The 18,354-nt window shown below is 33.9% G+C and overlaps 1 protein-coding gene across 11 annotated transcripts in view; it reads right to left on the bottom strand.

Moving 5' to 3' along the window:
• MYCBP2 (MYC binding protein 2) overlaps positions 1–18,354 on the bottom strand; it is a 262,254-nt gene that overhangs the window by 196,363 nt on the left and 47,537 nt on the right. For all 11 annotated transcript variants that reach the window (XM_032864195.1, XM_032864196.1, XM_032864197.1 and 8 more), the window contains exons 5-13: positions 17,746–17,942; positions 11,542–11,784; positions 11,244–11,315; positions 9,730–9,826; positions 5,666–5,739; positions 5,391–5,529; positions 3,568–3,644; positions 2,470–2,674; positions 852–1,016 (exon numbers count right to left, since the gene is read on the bottom strand). In XM_032864195.1, coding sequence (XP_032720086.1) covers positions 852–1,016; positions 2,470–2,674; positions 3,568–3,644; positions 5,391–5,529; positions 5,666–5,739; positions 9,730–9,826; positions 11,244–11,315; positions 11,542–11,784; positions 17,746–17,942 — 1,269 coding nt within the window. The remainder of the gene's footprint in view (positions 1–851; positions 1,017–2,469; positions 2,675–3,567; positions 3,645–5,390; positions 5,530–5,665; positions 5,740–9,729; positions 9,827–11,243; positions 11,316–11,541; positions 11,785–17,745; positions 17,943–18,354) is intronic.

The raw sequence follows: 18,354 nt of genomic DNA, 5'->3' as shown, positions 1-18,354 counted from the left end.
AAATTCTGATTGACAGCTAAGGCCAACTGAGGATCTAAATATTACATTAAGCTAATTCACATCACCTGAGTACCGTTCAACTTAATCGATAAAACTGTGCAACATATGTCATTTCCCCAGCAATGAGACAATCACTTAAACTTCCAACCAGAAATTTCATTAATTCTGTTTTCCTTTTCACAAAGAAGTTCACAGGCTTTACATATTTACCAAATATAAAATCCTACCAATCCTGTCACAATCATACTCATTTCTTAAGAGCTAGAAAGAAAATCTAGTAACCAAATATAACAAGTTTTTGAGAGTAGAGCTTATAAATATAAAAGTCTTTATTTGGCTAGTCCTATCCCACACATCCACTCACTACACTTTTGGTTTATCAGTCACAGAGTTGCTTAACAAGTAATTCTTAGGACCCATGTATAAGATACTGTGTTGGGAACCGGGGATACAATAGTAAATAAGACAGAGGGTCTCCCTAACTATCTAATGGGGGACATGGATAATTCATCAATTATAAATCAGTTATGTTATGAAAATCATTTCCCAAGGGTACACAAAGAGCATGTCACATGACCATCTGAATGAGTCTAGGGAAAGCTTTCCAGACAAAGTAATAGCTAAGGTAGAGTTGTACTAGCCATGCTCTGGGATTAGCTCTGCATGAAACCGCTGACACTGTTCCCAGCAATGACAGGAAGGAATCACAAAATACTGTGTTTGGGAAGAAATGTGAAAAATTTAGAGAAAGCATGCTACAACTGTTAATTTTCTACACCTATTTTTCCAATATATAATATCTAGTATTGGACTTCCTTTGCATAAATGAAATGTGTTTAAGTTGAACTTACTTGAACTGTCAGAGTAAATGGCATCTTTCCCAAACATGTACAGCTCTCCATCTTTAGAAATAACAGAACTACTTCCATTATTACAGGCTGTATACACCACAACCTTTCCTTCCATCTTAATTATCTTTTTAGGTTTATAGGGTTTTGATTGCCGTCTGCTCTTAGCTTAAAAAACAACACAGAACAAATAAAATTAAGGCATCTATGCATAAATAAAAACAATGATTTATATTAAAAAGCCCAAAATACATGCACTTATGATACACTTTATTTATTTATTTTCACAAAGGCCTGGGCTTCCCAATATGTCAATTAAAATGAGTCAACCTGCAAGCTTCATCTGGTTAATTAATACTTAGGCTATCACTGTAAGATCCTTTTTTTTGTTACACACTGAAATTTCCAATGAGAATTTTACAATTGCCTACCAAACTTCTGGCTTCTGGAGAGTCCAATCTCTAGACTGGCTATTTACATTATTAAAACTATTCCATTATCATATATATGATTTTCTTTCAAACTCTACCTCACATGTATTCTTATGCTGGCTGGATCCTAGAAAGCAAAATCAGATCCTCGTCCATTCAACACATATTTAAGCAGTTACACCCAGTCAATGAAATTGTGTAAGAAGGGGAAATGTATATATATGGAGAAAGAGTAAATAAATTTAAATGTGGATGATGATGTAAGTAGCCTCTGCTCTCAAAAACTAAACCCCTGAATTGAGTAAAAGATGGGAAATATCAATCTTCTGTTCCTTCAGTCAGTCTCAGTTCTTGATGCCTTTCAGAGTAAAAACATTTTACTGTGCTAGGCACAATTCTGGGACTTAAAAATACCCTTATATTTTTTCATATAACATGATCCATATTCATGTATATGGTAACTACACTACCTGGTGCTCAAAGAAAGAACAATGTCCTCCAAATGCTAGAAGAAAAACCTGGCAGTGCTGAAGTTTCTCAAATATGGCCATACACTTTATAAGGATTTTTTTCCAGGTAACTTTTATTTACACATGATTTTTACATTAGATGTTGACTTCAAACCTAATCCTCATAAGATACTACTCCACTGTTCTAAAACATATAAAGTATATGAGAAGTTACGAAAAGAGAAAAATGATACTTTAAGGAAAAATTGGACAAAAGTATAGGAAAGATCAGAGACAAAATTGTTTTCACTGCTTAGGAATGATTTCATTACAGAAAAATTATAAAAAGAATAGTGATCCATACGAATACTATTACACAGGTTACATGAGGTTTACTGCATTCTGAAATATATATTCCTTATAAAATTCCTTATAAAATTTCCTAAAATAATATACTGTAATAAATAAGCTTTTAAAAATAACACTAATGAACAAAACAGATGAACAGCAGTTTATCCATAAAGCATCATCAGTTTTTTTTTAATTAAAGATGAACTCTAGAACGAAATCAGCACTTGCAGTTCTTTAATGAATACAACACCACCACATAATTAGTTGATTATGCCCCAATGTAAAATCCTCTATTAATTTGGAGAGGTTAGTGCTATTGAAATTGATATACCTCATGTTAATAAATTCCACAATATTTTTACTGAATGTCCAGTTGATCAGTCAACTTACTTGACTCTCCATCTTCTCCTTTACTAGCAGATCCTGTAAAGAATATGCTTCCATCTTCTGCAACTAAAAGGGCATGAGAGCCATCGTGTCCAACTGAAAAGTGTACAATCTTTGGAGATTTTGTAATTGGTAACTCAACCCATTTTCCTGCTGAAGGACCACCTTGCTTGATTCCAAGACTCTGGTACTTGCCAGTATAATATATCTTGTATATATATATATATATATATATATATATATAAAAAGAGAGAGAGAGAATTACAGTGCTTTTTGGAGTAGTGTACCATATTTCACATGAGGAAAAAAAAAAGCTTCTGTTTCTTACAAAAAACAAAAATAACCTGAAACCAAACTGTTTATATACTACTAAACTTCTGTGAGATCAGCAGGAGAAATATACATATTTTCCCCGAAGATCCAGTTCTTAATAGCTTTTCCCTATCTACTCAGGATGCCTAAAATCTTTCATTGTAAATCTTCTGAATAGATACGAATAAATATACTTCACAAATATACTCCAATCTCACAACAGTAGGAACCTGATGAAATTCTCAACATTCTTCCCAATGTAAAAAACCTTACATACAAATATACCATAATTGCCTAGTAATTTTGGTTTTCAAAATTCTTTTAATTACCTTACTTTAACCTTACATCTATTAGATAAACAAACTTATATCTCTATAGATTGACCTCAACAATCTGTGACTTAATTAAACTTGTTCCTTCCCCCAACTTGTAGTCTCTATATTTCTGCACATTTACAGAAATTTGCAATAAATGTGCTCATCAAAATGGACTCAAAATATGAATTCATCCCAACTCGAAAAATTAAAGAGCTCCATAATTAAAATAAACATTTGTAAAAATGTAACATTTTATAAAAAGTTTAATAAAGTTTTACATTCTTATAGGCATAATTTTCTTGTCTGCTATTTCAACATGAATAAAATTTCATATTAAAATAACAATTTAAAATCAAAATTTTAAATATTATGTTTAAACATGTGAACTAGGTAAACTAATCAACTGATTATACCAATTTGACTATCTCATAAAGCAGAGAATGTTCATTTTTGATCCTAAAGAGTAATTTACCTTTCCACTTGCTGTTTTCATTAGTGCAAACTCTCGTCCTGCACCAAGTATTGCTGACTCCTCATCAAATCCTGTACCTGATAATACAAGACTAATAAATACTACTATACTTTAAACATGAATAATATAAATCATAATTTTGCACTATTTTGAGTGATTAAAAAGTCAACTCAATACTATTCAAAAACAAGATAACAATACTTGCTGAATCATTATGTTCCACACCTGAAACTAATATAATAATGTGTCAACTATACTTCAATTAAAAGAAAAAACAAGGATGACAAAATGTCATATGCCTGACTTTAAAAAAAATTATACACTACATTCCAAGGAAAAATAAAATTACAATAAGCTTTTTAATTTGCTTCAAATTAGTGCCAAGTTAATTTTTCAAACATAAAAAAATTTTAAACCCATGTCAGTAATATTCCTTGAATGAACGAATGAATGATTGAAGCAATTTTAATTGAACATTATTAGGTGTCAGGCATTATAGAGTGCATGAACCTTACCCTGTATGATCCTTACAACCATACTGCCTGGTTTACAAATGAAGAAATATGAAGCTTGGTGAAATTAGTCCAGACAGGTTCATTTGGACTTGAACAATACCATGCAGATATTTGAATTAAGGTATATCAGATTCTTTGTTGCATGTTTTTCTACAGAAGAACATTTCATGTAGCTACTTCATGAATTTGAATACACATACAGAAAGACCCTTATGCACATTTTCAAATTGCAAAACTATGAGTAAATAATTATATAGGACATATTTTACAACTGTCTATTTACACAAACTACTAATTAGTTTATGGGCTTTTTAAATTTTAAAACTGTAATTTCAATTTAGTACTTTTCCATAAAGAATTACAAAAACACAACATAATTAAATAAAATACGCAAAGTAAACCACTCATGTCAAGTTTGTTAAATTTAATGAGATAATAGTAAAAAAAGTGGGTCTTACAAAGAATCCCACAATTTAAAAATAGCACCATTAAACCTGGAAGAGCACGGCAAACCAAAATTGAGAGCCTCCTGGGAACTTAGGATCCTAATTACTACTAGGACACTGCAAAAGTACATATACTAAGACAGAAATACTCTGTGGTTGTCTCTATTTCTTTATCTAAATGAAAGATTATTAATCAGTTTATTAAGCCAATTACCATTTTCAAAATCTATGAGATCATTCTATGGCTATGTTGAAAATCTGTTCAAATAACAAAGGTTTCAATGAGAGAACTATGTTTACTAATGTAGTAATTTTTTTTAAGATTTTATTTATTTGACAGAGAGATCACAAGTAGGCAGAGAGGCAGGCAGAGAGAGAAGGGGAAGCAGTCTCCCCACCAAGCAGAGAGCCCAACGTGGGGCTCGATCCCAGAACTCTGAGATCATGACCTGAGCCGAAGGTAGAGGCTTTACCCACTGAGCCACCCAGGTGCCTCAATGTAGTAATATTTTTAACACAAGTTTTCAAAATTTTAAATAACTGAATAAAGATAGAACATAAAAAGTAATGATGTCCCTAAATGTCATCTATAATTCTTATCAGATTAAGTTTATTTTCATTTGCTCTATTCAAAATGAAAAAGGGAAAATTATTAGTCACTTCCTTAAAATGGTGTTCATATAGCACACTCTGTTTAAAGGTCTTATTTTCTAACCACTTACACATATTAATTCATAAGTTGCTTTATAGTAACAGCAAAATAACCACCAAAATACTATTGCTCAAAACACAATATTAATTCTCAAAAGAATAAAGAATCTGAAAATTTAAATATGGGAGAAAGGCTTTTTGGCTATCTTACTTATAATATGCAAGTCCTTTTCCAGGTCAAATAGTGAGATACCACAGGCATGTAAACATTTTCTGGCCAGTTTAAGTTGTAATTCTTGTTGTAGCACAGGTTCAGTGCTTGTAGCAAATATTCTGACAACAAAGCCATCCTACAAGAAAGAAAACATTCAGAGTAATATGTTTACAAATCAGTCTTTCAAGGCTTTCTATTGTCTAATTAAGATCAAATAATTTATGAAAAAGGGATTCCATTTATACCAACTATTCATAATTCAGAGTACTTACATCTCTTGAAGCAGCTATCTGATTAATATATTCTCCATCAGTAAATAAAATATTTTGACCTTCAGTGTGGCAATCTGTACAAAAAGAGGAAAAAGTAATTATATTACAATATTAATAAACAGGTCACAAAATGATTTTACTCCTCTGCTGAAGTCAGAATGAGAGTTCTCCACGCAATAAGGATAAACTTAAACTTAAAGGGATACTGTGCTTTTTAATAAAGAATTACAAATTAGCAGAAACTAAAAAACTCAACTATTATTACTTATTACATTTTATGCTTACGCTTATAAATCTTCCATAATCAAGGACCTGAAAGCCCACCTAATTTCAAAATGAATTAGTATTAGGTATAGTCTGATAATAAACATGCACCATGATGAACAAACTACAATGTTGGTTATAATCATTTCAACACAATCACATGCGATATAGGCAACACTCTACCCTCAGACATACATCACAGTCATTAGTGTCACAGAAAAATACAGATAGACCTAAAAGCTTCTGCATTTGAGGTCTATGGTATCCAACTACAGATATCCCTTGCTTTATTAAACAGAACTGGTTTTACAGTTTCTACTTAGAAGTTTAATACTCATTCCCAGCATTTTTAGCATTTGGCATGCTATACATTTGTGTGTGTGTCTGTGTGTGTGTGTATTTTAAGTAAGCTCAATGCCCAACATGAGGCTTGAACTCAGGACCCCGATATCAACAGTCACATGCTCTACTGACCGAGCCAGCTAGAAACCCCAAAGCACGCTATACATTTTTAAATGGTCGTCTACTTCATACAACACACACATCTAAGCTTATGTATTTCCTTTGTCTGAAAGCACTCACATATTTTGGCTGGAATAATGTGTTTTGTCAATACTTTATGAATCTCTGTGGAACAGTGCATATATACTCTGTTCAAAATAATGCACAAGTGCCATTGTAACAAGGGATACCAGTATTACAGAAGGACAACGGGGACATGTGTTAGTGATTGCTACTAAATAACATGAAACTACAAGCAAAATCAACATCTAAGTATAAACTGTATCCTTTTGGAAAAACAAATGTTCAGCAAGCAAGTATAAGAGCACACACACCTCCCAAAATAACTACAGAGAACTAGGATGAATCTCTCCATTAATTACAATACAAAAAAATATTTCATTTCTATTTGCACCTGAATCAACAAAACATAACATTCTGGTTTTGGAATGCAGTAATGAAGCCCACCCAAATAAGCTGGATTACTCCATATCTTTGCCCAGGAGCTTCATACTAGCATACTTCCTTATTATAAATATGCAAAACACAGGCAGACCCTTACCAAATAGAGAATTCAGTGATCACAAACTGGAAATAGAAACTGGGAGACAAGGCCCACTGGTAGCCCAAGAGACTTGGTAATCAAAGAGAGGAGAAATCGAAAGAAAGAGTTCCTAGTCCACTGTACAGAATACAAAGAGGCGCAAGAAAGATGCTTCTCAAGCTCTAAGCAGTAAGATTTTAAACTAAAAAGCAAAGAAGAAAAACTCATTATAATTTCAGATAAATGCAGGGGTGAGGAGTGAAGCGGCGCAAGAAGATTGACAAAAATTCTCATGATCTGAGGCAATCTGTCACCAGACACAGACAGTAAATGACATAAGGGTACAATATAAAAAGATATGCCAACATATGAAGGCTAAAATGACAACAGAAAAAAAGCGTTCTAAGATCATCAATGCTAGGTTGAAAATAACTTATTTATAAGTTAGAATCCAAGACTGGTTAGCACATGAAACTCAAGGAATTACCAGATTATGTCAATTTTAAATATGGCATATTCATTATCATCTATGAACCAGACAATGTATTTCTGCTTCTTCTGGATGTGAAAACTATCAAGTTGCCCCTAGGTAGGGGAAAAAAATTGCTATTGAAGAAACTGCAGTCCAGGTCAAAGAAATGGAAAAATGATGATAGGCTTCCTCAGGCTCGAGGGCAGGTCTTCCTGCTGCATGACTTCAAAAAGATCTTCTCCTTATCCTTTCTTTATCCAGCATGTAACGTTATAAGACCGCATCTTCAGGAAAATATCAGGCAACATCTGCCAATTAGGAAGATACACGGCACAGGACTGTCCTCCCAAAGTTTGGTTCATTCTTCATCTTGGATATGGTGTGTATTATGAAACACAGAAAGCCACACTTGTACTATTAAAAGTTGCATTTCATATGTTAAATGATGTAGAGTGATTTAAGCTGAACAAACACATTAGCAAGTTATTATTACACTGGAATAAATAAAACAGCTATAGGTAGGCCATTTTCAAATGATCTTCTCAGTCACAGTCTTTATTAATTGATCAGTGTATAAAGAAGTAAATTCTTTATATTAATATTCATCTGTTGGGGGGGGATAGTTTATTTAAGAATTTTTCTTCCAGGATGTTATTCTAAAGTAACATGCACAAAGTGTGACAGGGATGCTCATTACAGTGTAATTTATATGGTAAAAAATTGGAAGGAACTTCCATTCCAATACATTCATTAATGAAATATATTTTGTAGCATTAAAATGATATTGTGAAAGACTAATTAATGGCCTGGAAATATATTCAGAATATTAAGTGAAAAGGATAGGTTCAAAAGCATTAGGTAGCACATGACCTCTTTTTTACAACACTGTCCATTCACACATAGAAAAAAGACAGGACATTTACCAATATGCTAACAGTGGGGAAGTTACATGGGAAGTGGGGTTACAATTGCTTTTAATTTTTTTTCTTATATGATACTTATACAATAAATGTGATTATTTTTAATATAAGTATGTATATATGTATGTGTGTATATACATATATATGCATATATATGGGATGCATGTAATTATTTTAAAATTATCATTGTCATCACCATCAGCAGAGACATGGTTTGTCCAGGACTTGTGGTGATTTAAAAGAGAAAAAAATGAAACAAAACAAAACAAAAAGCCTGTAGGTACATCTGAAAAGACAGTTATTTATAAAATGGCCTTAATAAGTTATCTGTTTTTCTAAAGTAGCTTTTTTTGTGAAACACACATGAAATGTGGCATTTACCTTAACACAGTGTCATGTATACTACTTTGGATATATAGATGCATAGCACCATTTGAATAAATATTTGATGAAGTTGTAAGAATATTTTGAAAAATTAACAAAGCAGCTTGGGAGCAATTATCTTTCCCAATGTATTCTCCAGAAGTAGTTCTCAATCATTTTCAGATGGTCAAATGCTTAGATGTAATATTTCTGCTTTCCATGAGATTATTGATAGATACACTAAACATTTAAGATTTTAATATAAGCAAACTCTTTCATTATGCATTAAAGGTATAACGCAAATTCAAAGACCTTATAATGGATGATGTATTATGCATTTGCCCAGTGTTCTACAAAATTTAAGACCCACTACCCCAGAATTTAGACAATGATTTAAATGATAAATACAGTCATTGAAGTGATAAATACGTATGTGCAACCTCAAAATTAAAGCAAAATGAATTGTATCCCAAGTGCCTTACCAGAATAGTATTAAGAAGTATAAATGATGGCATTAAAAAAAATTCCTGATCCATTTAAAATGTGTCTGGAAACCCTTTAACATAAAGAGAAAAACCTAAAGTGCAACTTTGTTAAAGCAAAAAATAAAAATTAATAGAGGGTCCTTCATACCAAGTTACAGGAGAGCCAGAGTCATCCTTTTATTAGGAGCAACAAAGTAACCTCATCCCCCCTAATTTCGCAGCTGAAACTATCTTGATGGGGTGAGGGTAGGGGATCAGGCTGCAGATGGAATCACTGACCAGTAATTTGAAAACAAATATTAAAACACTTTATACTATATTGCTGATGTCTCTTTTCCTCACATGCATTAACTTTATATAGACTATAAAATGTTTTGTATGTCAAGATTTTTTTCAGCGTATTTGTAAGCAAGCACTATTCCTGGCTAATCACTTTTTATATGTCCAAATGACCTAACATGTATATCTCTTAAAATCACCTGTGAAGAAAACAAATGACTAGTTGAATAACATACCTGGTAACATTACTGTACCATCTTGTTCCAGTGTTTCAGGGCTTATTCTTATGGCTGTCATGCTGTGGTTATTCACATCTCTATACAATAAATAACCCTGTGTACAACAAAAAATTTTGCTGTGTTAGGTGTTAAAATACTTTTTCATTAGCTACTTATCAGAAAAAGTAGTCATACATGTCTGTGTAGTTTTATGAGGTATGGGAATATGTTAATATTGATGTGTAAAACAGATTTAAGATTAAAAATATAAACATGGGTATACTTTAGTAAGAGAAGAACTGTACACTACTGGGTATCAATTTAACCTATTACATTCTCAGATCCATATATGAGATATACCACCCAGGACAGTATAGACATTTTGTTCAAATTATTTTATCACTTGCCAAGTAAGAAGAGAAATGATCACTGTTACTTTAACAAATATTTTAAGGAAAAATAGCTAAGATATTTTGGTTAATATTTAGAAATGAATAGGATAATGGTTTTAGATGGAATGATATGCCACTGAATATTTTTCTACATCCTTATTTCTTACATAAAATACTACAGTGGCAAATAAAAATTTGATGAGATGTTTTGAACAAGGTTAAATTTTAAGAAATAATCACTGAGTAATTAATTTGACACTTAAAATTTAATTTCAAAATCTCCCCAATAATTAATACAGAATTATTTTTCATATAACAATAATTTCTTTAATTTTCAAAATGCTTTCAAATATCTTTTATCATCTGATGATGACAATAAGCTGTGAGCTGGGCAATATAGGTATGTAGGGATATATTTATTCTATATCCTCCCACAAGGGACCTTGGACTTAATCTCTAAGGAAGGGACAGAATGCAAATAAATCCTCTGGCCCTTTGTCCTTCACCTGCTTCTCTCCATGGGAGGTACAGTAAGGTATCTTGACTGCTGACACCCATTTGGCCACGTTAGGTGATGAGATTGCAGCAGTAAGAAAGTAACACAGGCCTCGCTCTTTCCTCTCTGGTGATACCCTGCATGATCCCCCATACAGGAAGCTGTTCACTGGGCACACCATACACTATTTCCCAGATGGTACTGATTTAGACTTAAAACAAAGGGTCTAGTGGTAAGAATCTCTAATTTGGACTCAGGTCACACAAATACAGTCCCAATTCATATTTGCTAATGGTAATTGTGATCTCTGATTTTTATCTAGAGGTCCACTTAAATAAGAATTCCAATAGAAGACTTTTTTATGCCCATTTTATAGCTAAATAATAGGGGATCCAATAAGCTAACTGAGTTGTCCAAAGTCACACAGCTAATAAGGATCAGGGCCAGGACTAAAAGTAAACCTCTTAGGAATTCTAAGCCAATGTTCTTTATATTACACTGTGACACTGTTATTAGCCATATTATTAAAAATACACTGTATCTGTTTACACAGAAGTGACATTATTTACCGATCAAATAAGTACAAGCCACATGTTCTAAAAGACAGGAAAGAAAAGCTTGGTTTATTGTGGATATTCTCTTACCTGAGCATACCCTAACCAAGACTTTTTTTCTTTTCTGTTTCTGATGCGAGATGTAGAATTATATATATGGCCCTGCAATGTAACAAAAAAATTAGCCCATCAACAGTTTCATAATTAATAATCAATGAAAAACAACACAAATGCATGACATTTAATACTTATGTTTCTATCATGATTTTCAAAGAAGTATTATTACATCAACATTAAATAGTACTCTAAAAATGAAGCTGAAAACAAAACACAATACAGGATGGACATAACTTCTACTATAATTAAAAACTATAAAGAATCACATTACCCTAACTGTTCCACTGTATCCAGAGCCGATTTTGTATAATCCATCCTTGCATAACAGATAAAGAAAAAATCCATCATTCTGAAGTAGACATTGATCATCTTCATCAACAGATATTTCTTTTAATGGCCACTTATGCATTAAAGCTGCTTTCTTAATGCCATTGCTAAACCAGTCCTGAATTTGAATTTTTCCTACCAACACTGCCTGTACACTTCTCTGTAGGGAATTTAGTATCGTTGGCACCTATTTAAAAGACAAGAAACAAATAAATAGGTATTTTTAAGTATTGCAAACACAAAACAGACAAAGATACTTCAGTGATACATCACCATTTATGAGAAAATAAATTGTTCAGAATGATCATGGTTTGGCACATCAGTAAAAACTACTAACTAGAAGTTTACCTATAAGAAGCAAATCTCAAGAGTCCAAGGTAAAAATATCAAATTCAAAGAATATTAACTTGCATTTTTGGCTGAAAATACTGAAATATGCATCTTTTTCCCAAACACCAATAACAACTACTGCCTATGATTTCAAGTTTTGCGGACGGAAATATACTAGATTAGTAAAAAGTATGAACACTGGATATAAATAAAATTATGCTGGATGAGAATACATACAAGCCAAAATATCTTTTGTAGGATATGCATAATGATTAATACACTTCCTGATAACAAAGCACAGACTTAAGCAGAAGAGAATGGTGAGGTACGGTTTCTACAGATGGAACAAAATTTCCGATGTTTCTCTTCCACTTTGCTTTTCCATTATGACTAATGCCCATTAACATCAATAATATTCCATGATATGAAAACTCATTTGTGTTAACTGTGCATTCATTCAGCCTTCATTTATCATTGGATAGCAATATTTATCAAAGACCTGCTAATATCTGGAACACTAAGTGAGTTGTCAACAGTCACCAGCATGGGACCTGCATTCTGCCAGCAGAGGAAATTCTGTTCCTCATCTTTTGTCACTCTTTTACCATATCCAACAACACAGCCAGACCCCAGGAGACCACTCAGTCACAGTTCTACAGCTGCACTTTCCAATATGGCAGCCATTAGCCACATGTGACTACTGAGCTCTTGGAAGGTAGATAGTGCTCTAAATACAAAATACTCACTGGATTTTGAAGACTTAGTATAAAAACAAGAAGGCAGAATCTTAATATTACATTGATTACATGTTGAACTGATTTTGTGGATATGTTGAGTGAAATACACTATTTAAAATACATAATTAACCACACTTTTTTTATTTTACCTTTTTAATGTGGCTAATAAAAAATTGTAATCACACATGTAGACTACATAATATTTCTATTGGACAGCACTTCGTAGAGGAAAGAGCTTTCACAGAGATAAGTGACCCACTGTTCAGATATATTCTCCACTCCTTTCAGTTCTAAGGCCTCTGACTCACCCAAAATAATTTATGCTATATGTATAGATAGTATAAATATATCTAGATATGATAGGATAACATATACATAATTGAATATTACAAATTCTCTCCCTAGAAGCAGCTATATTAAACTTAACAGTTGTTTTACCTAGAATCACTATCCATATTCCTATATAGTATGCTAAAGCTTCCATGGTTCATTTTTTTGTTTGAAATACTTTCTCTGTTGGTGTCTATTATGAACGATGATGCCCCTCCTCCCAACCCAAATCCTCAAAATTGAGCTATATGATAATTTCTGGTTACATTAGTATTCAAAGGTCACTTATTATGCCTCTGTAGTCATGGTTCTTGAACCAAACTGTATAACATTACATTTCCCTCTTGTGTAATTTTTCTTTTTTTTTTTGTTAAGTCAACAACTGCCCTATTTTTGCATTTGCTGTTTTCTCTATACCGACCCCTAATTGTTCCTTTCCCACGCTGCTCTCAATAAGTCACAAACACACCATTTCTACTTTTCCCACTTGGCAACACCCCTCATGAAACCCTGCTCTGACCTAGACTAAGGAATAGAAGTTAAAATTATTCCATTTTCACAGAAATAGAACAATCCTAAAATTTGTATGGAACCCCAAAAGACTATAAATAGTCAAAGCAATCTTCAAAAAGCAAAGCAAAGCTGGAGGCCTCCCAATTCCAGACTTCAAGCTACATTACAAAGCTGTAGTCATGAAAACTCTATAGTACTGGCCCCGAACAGACACACTGATCCGTGGAACAGAACAGAAAACCCAGAAATGGACCCACAACTCTATGGTCAACTAATCTTTGATGAAGCAAGAAAGAATGTCCAATGGAGAAAAGATAGTGTCTTCAACAAATGGTGTTGGGAAAACTGGACAGCCACATGCAGAATGAAATTGGACTGCTTTCTTACACCATACACAAAAATTAATTCAAAGTGAAGCAAAGACCCAAATGTGAGGCAGGAAACGATCAAAATACTAGAGAACAGAGGCAACAACCTCTTGGATATCAGCCAGAGCAAATTCTTAGTAAACACATCTCTGGAGGCAAGAGGAACAAAAGGAAAAATGAACTACTGGGATTCATCAAGATAAAAGACTTCTGCACAGGCAAAGAAACATCAGAATGGGAAAAGATATTTGCAAATGATATATGTGATAAAGGGTAAGTATCCAAAATCTATAAAGAACTTACCAAACTCAACACCCAAAAGACAAGTAATCCGGTTGTACACTTTTAAGAGTAAGCTACTAAAAAAAATGGTAGGAAGCTTGCTATGAATAGACAGGATTTGACAGATCACCTGATTTGAGCTCACCTCAAAATGATCACACTAAGATTGAGAGGTTCAGTGGAGGGCCCCCTTCCAAATGTCTGCATTTGTGGGTCTTTTCTTGCTCTTTCTCCAAAGAAGAATCTGCTAGTCTTTTTCCTAGAAGCTATAGTAAGTCTTATGGGCACTGTTCTGGAAATTTAGTGAGGATTTTGAAACTCCATCATCAATAGAAAGACCTTCATTAAATCTCCATTTTCAGCTTAGCTCCTAATTCCACTCTCAGTTGTGGCTGGTTTCCCCTGGTCTCTCTGGCTCAGTTTCTTTAGACAGGAAACCTATCTCTCTGGGGTATGAGAGAAGGACAGTTGCTTGGCTAGGACAGTTGCTAGGAAGGGCAAAAGAACGCCTCCGGGGTTCTCTACCCTTTTTTTTTTTTTTTAAGATTTTATTTATTTGACAGATGGAGATCACAAGTAGGCAGAGAGAGAGGAGTAAGCAGGCTCCCCGCTGAGCAGAGAGCCCAATGCGGGGCTTGATCCCAGGACCCTGGGATCATGACCTGAGCCGAAGGCAGAGTCTTTAACCCACTGAGCCACCCAGGCGCCCCTCTCTAGTTTTCATTATACAGATTTCCAATCAATTTTTAGCTCTTGACCTCACCACCACTTTCCAGGCACCTACTACTTCTAATTCTAAATCCCATCTGGAGTTTTAGGTGAAAATCAACTTACTTTCTATGGCCATTAGCCTCTTAAGGAAATTAAATTTAAGCTTTCCCCTATTTCTATTTTTTTAAAAATATGTCCCATTCTTAAAAGTTTATACTTTAAACTTTAAAATAATTTATTTAAAAATAATTTATTATAACCTTATTAAAACCCTTATTATAACCTCCCCGGAGACAGGGAGGGGCAGAAATTAATGGGTTTCTTCAACATGACTCCATTTCTTTGATGCTTTCTAAAGGGGTACTTAATTCTAAGATAACCCAGTACTACAATAAGAATTCTCAGATTTCCTCCTTTTTTTCTTCTACTGATTTTCTCTCACCAACATTGTGGCAGGACCTAGAGAATTTACTCTGATAAATTAGACTTCCTTAATCTGAGGATTCCATGTCATTACCAATTTTGGAAAACCTTACCAATTACTTCAAGTACTACTCTCCACAAATGCCCTTACTGCCTTGTGAAACTCAAATTGTATTAATACATTAGGCTTTCTCATTCTCTATTCATGTTTCTTATTTGGTCTTCCATATCTTCTCTCTTTGTCTCTCTGTGCTGCATTCTGAATAATTTCTTCCTCTTTTATATCCAATGGTTAACTCATCCTTTAAATTTCAGATTATAATTATTTGTTTTTTTTTTATTTCCAGGAGTTCAGTTGGTTTTCTTATCCTTCTGACTCTTTTTATATTCTTATTCCTTAATCATACTTGGTGATACTTTCTTTTATTAATTTAACTATATTAAATATGTTTTATATTCTATTTCAAATAATTTCAATATATATAGACTAGGCAGGACTGACTCTGCTATATTTGTTTCTACTAACTCTAAATGATAGTGCCTTTTTTTCCATGTGCTTTTTGTTTGTGAGCTCAGATGTGTTTTGTCCATGGGAAGTCATGAAGCTTGGAGTTCATTCCTCCAAAAAGGATTTTAGTCTCCTTCAATAAGGTACCTCATGGTACTCTCATCCCTGCCCTACTTTAAACTCTCAGCTTAAGCTTTTTGGAACAAGATAAGTAATATGCATTTGAATCCTAAAAGAATTTGAGATGTTAGAGTTATACACTCTGAGGGAAGACTTTTCTCTCTCTACCCATAGCCTGGCCAAGACGGTTCTGTGAAATGAAGTGGTTGGTGGAATGAGGCCAAATCATGAGGAACCCTGTAAACCACGTTAAGATAACAGGCTGTAGTATGTTATCTGGACTAGAGACAGGGATGCAGGGATGGGGCAGGTCTGTAGAGAACCTCAGCTTTTGATTCAGGAGATCTAGTATTGTGCACAGACCAGTGCATATTAAGCATAATACTAGAGTCAGACAGATATACATGCAAGTCCTATCTCTGTTAGCTGAAAACTCTCAATACTATAACTACACTAAACTACTTTCAGCCTTCAATATTCCACTTTTACTCTTATCTCCCTGCCTTAGCCCATGGACTAACTAAGAACAGGCTCCCCCAACATTCCCAACAGTAACACCTCCTCTCTCTGGATGGGCCAATTCAACTCATCATTTAGACTCAACCTCATATCCTCTGGGATGAGTCTATGCACAAAAATAAATCACACAATGCCTAATAAGCTCATGTGTTTATGGTCACTGTATTTTAAAAATTTGGTATATGTAAATATTTGTGTTATTTCATTAAAATTTAAGAATTATTTGTGTATTTTAAGCACGTATTTAAAATTTTGCCAAACCTCAAAGCACAGGTGCAGAACAGTTTTGAACATTACTGCATTAGAGGAACTTCAAAATAATTCAGGATCATAAAAAGGGAAAAGAAGATTTCAGGCGGGGCAGAAAGAGGGAAAAGAATAAGACCAGAAATCTAGAGTAAGGAGATTGCTCATGTTTGGCAAGGAGAGTTCAATATTGCTGAATTAAGCCTAAGAAAATGACCTGCACTCCCCTTCTGCTATCTTTGGCTGCGAATAACAGGATTGAAGCAGCCCTTTCATCTGTTCTGGAGGTTGACCAAGGGGCCAGTAAAGAGCACATAACAGACTTAAAACTGTAACTTCTTACTCAAGTTTCAGAACAATCCGAAAGAATTAAATCAAGTGTGCTTTAAGGAGAATTGTATTTCCCACTACTAACAACAATAAAGAGCTTATTCCACAGTCAGGTATTAAAAACTTAAAACGTTCTATGTAAAGCTGCTTCAGCTCAGAAACAAATGAATTCATTAAAAAACAACATTTAAGGGGCACCTGGGTGGCTCAGTGGGATTAAGCAGTTGCCTTTGGCTCAGGTCATAATTCCAGGATCCTGGAATTATGCTTGATCCTGGGATCAAGCCCCACATTGGGCTCGCTGCTCAGCGGGGAGCCTTCTTCTCCCTCTCCCTGACGCTCTGCCTACTTGTGCTATTTCTCTGTCAAATACATAAATAAAATCTTTAAAACAAAAAACAAAAAACTACATTTGATCCTTGAATAGTGCAGGGGTTAGTTAAAATACTTAAAAATTCTGGGCAAAATGGGAGATGGAGAGGACAGAGAACAAGACAATGCAAGAGATGAGGTGGCTGGGGTGCCAACACAAAGGCCAGTTTAAAGCTTTCAGAGTTTTTGCCAAATTTCATTTTATTACCTTTATATACGCTGTGGATTACTTATATATCAACCTTGGATAGCTCAAATAACTATAATGAGTGAGAAAAAGCAGGGGACTCCTATTGACAATTAAGGTGAAATTCCAACTTGGCATCTTATAACCTTCTAAGCAGCTATAAATGAAATACCTGTATTGTTTGGCAAGCGTGGCTGCCATTGTTGGTGAGGATAGCAGAGATGGCCTGAAGTGTCCTTCCTGTTTCTCCCCAAGAAGCCACCAGACTAAAGAGGCAAGCACAGGAAAGTGCTGTCAGAGACTGGCCTGTGCTGTCATTCATTCCTGTACTTCGAACAGTGATTTCCAAAAGGAGCTGGAAGAGAGACTCTGCGGATAAAATAAAACTCAATTACATTCATTCGACATACAGAACACTTCATGCATCTGTTTATTTACTTATACCTTGCTTCATTATAAAAAAAATATTTAAGGCACCTAGAACACTTATTTTGCATTAGTTCCTTTCTAGTTACCCTTTCCCCCACAAAGTTAGAATATTTATATAAAAAGGACCTTAGAGAATATTTAGTTCAACTCTTTATTTTTGTAAATAAAAAAATGGAATCTATCCCAGGTTGTTTAAAAGAAACTCGTCTTGAGGTATTCACACATTCAAGAAATATCCTCTCAAGTAACAGACTACTCACTGCACTTATTTTACCTTTTAGAGTGGGAAGAATTTAAGATTTTAAGAATTTAACATTTTAAGAACAAGCTTCTTAAAATGTTGGTAAGTATC

This window comes from Lontra canadensis, unplaced genomic scaffold (assembly GCF_010015895.1).
Source record: "Lontra canadensis isolate GAN:19392208 unplaced genomic scaffold, GSC_riverotter_1.0 scaffold26, whole genome shotgun sequence".
Classification (NCBI taxonomy): domain Eukaryota; kingdom Metazoa; phylum Chordata; class Mammalia; order Carnivora; family Mustelidae; genus Lontra; species Lontra canadensis.
This window is presented reverse-complemented; position numbering and strand designations above follow the sequence as displayed.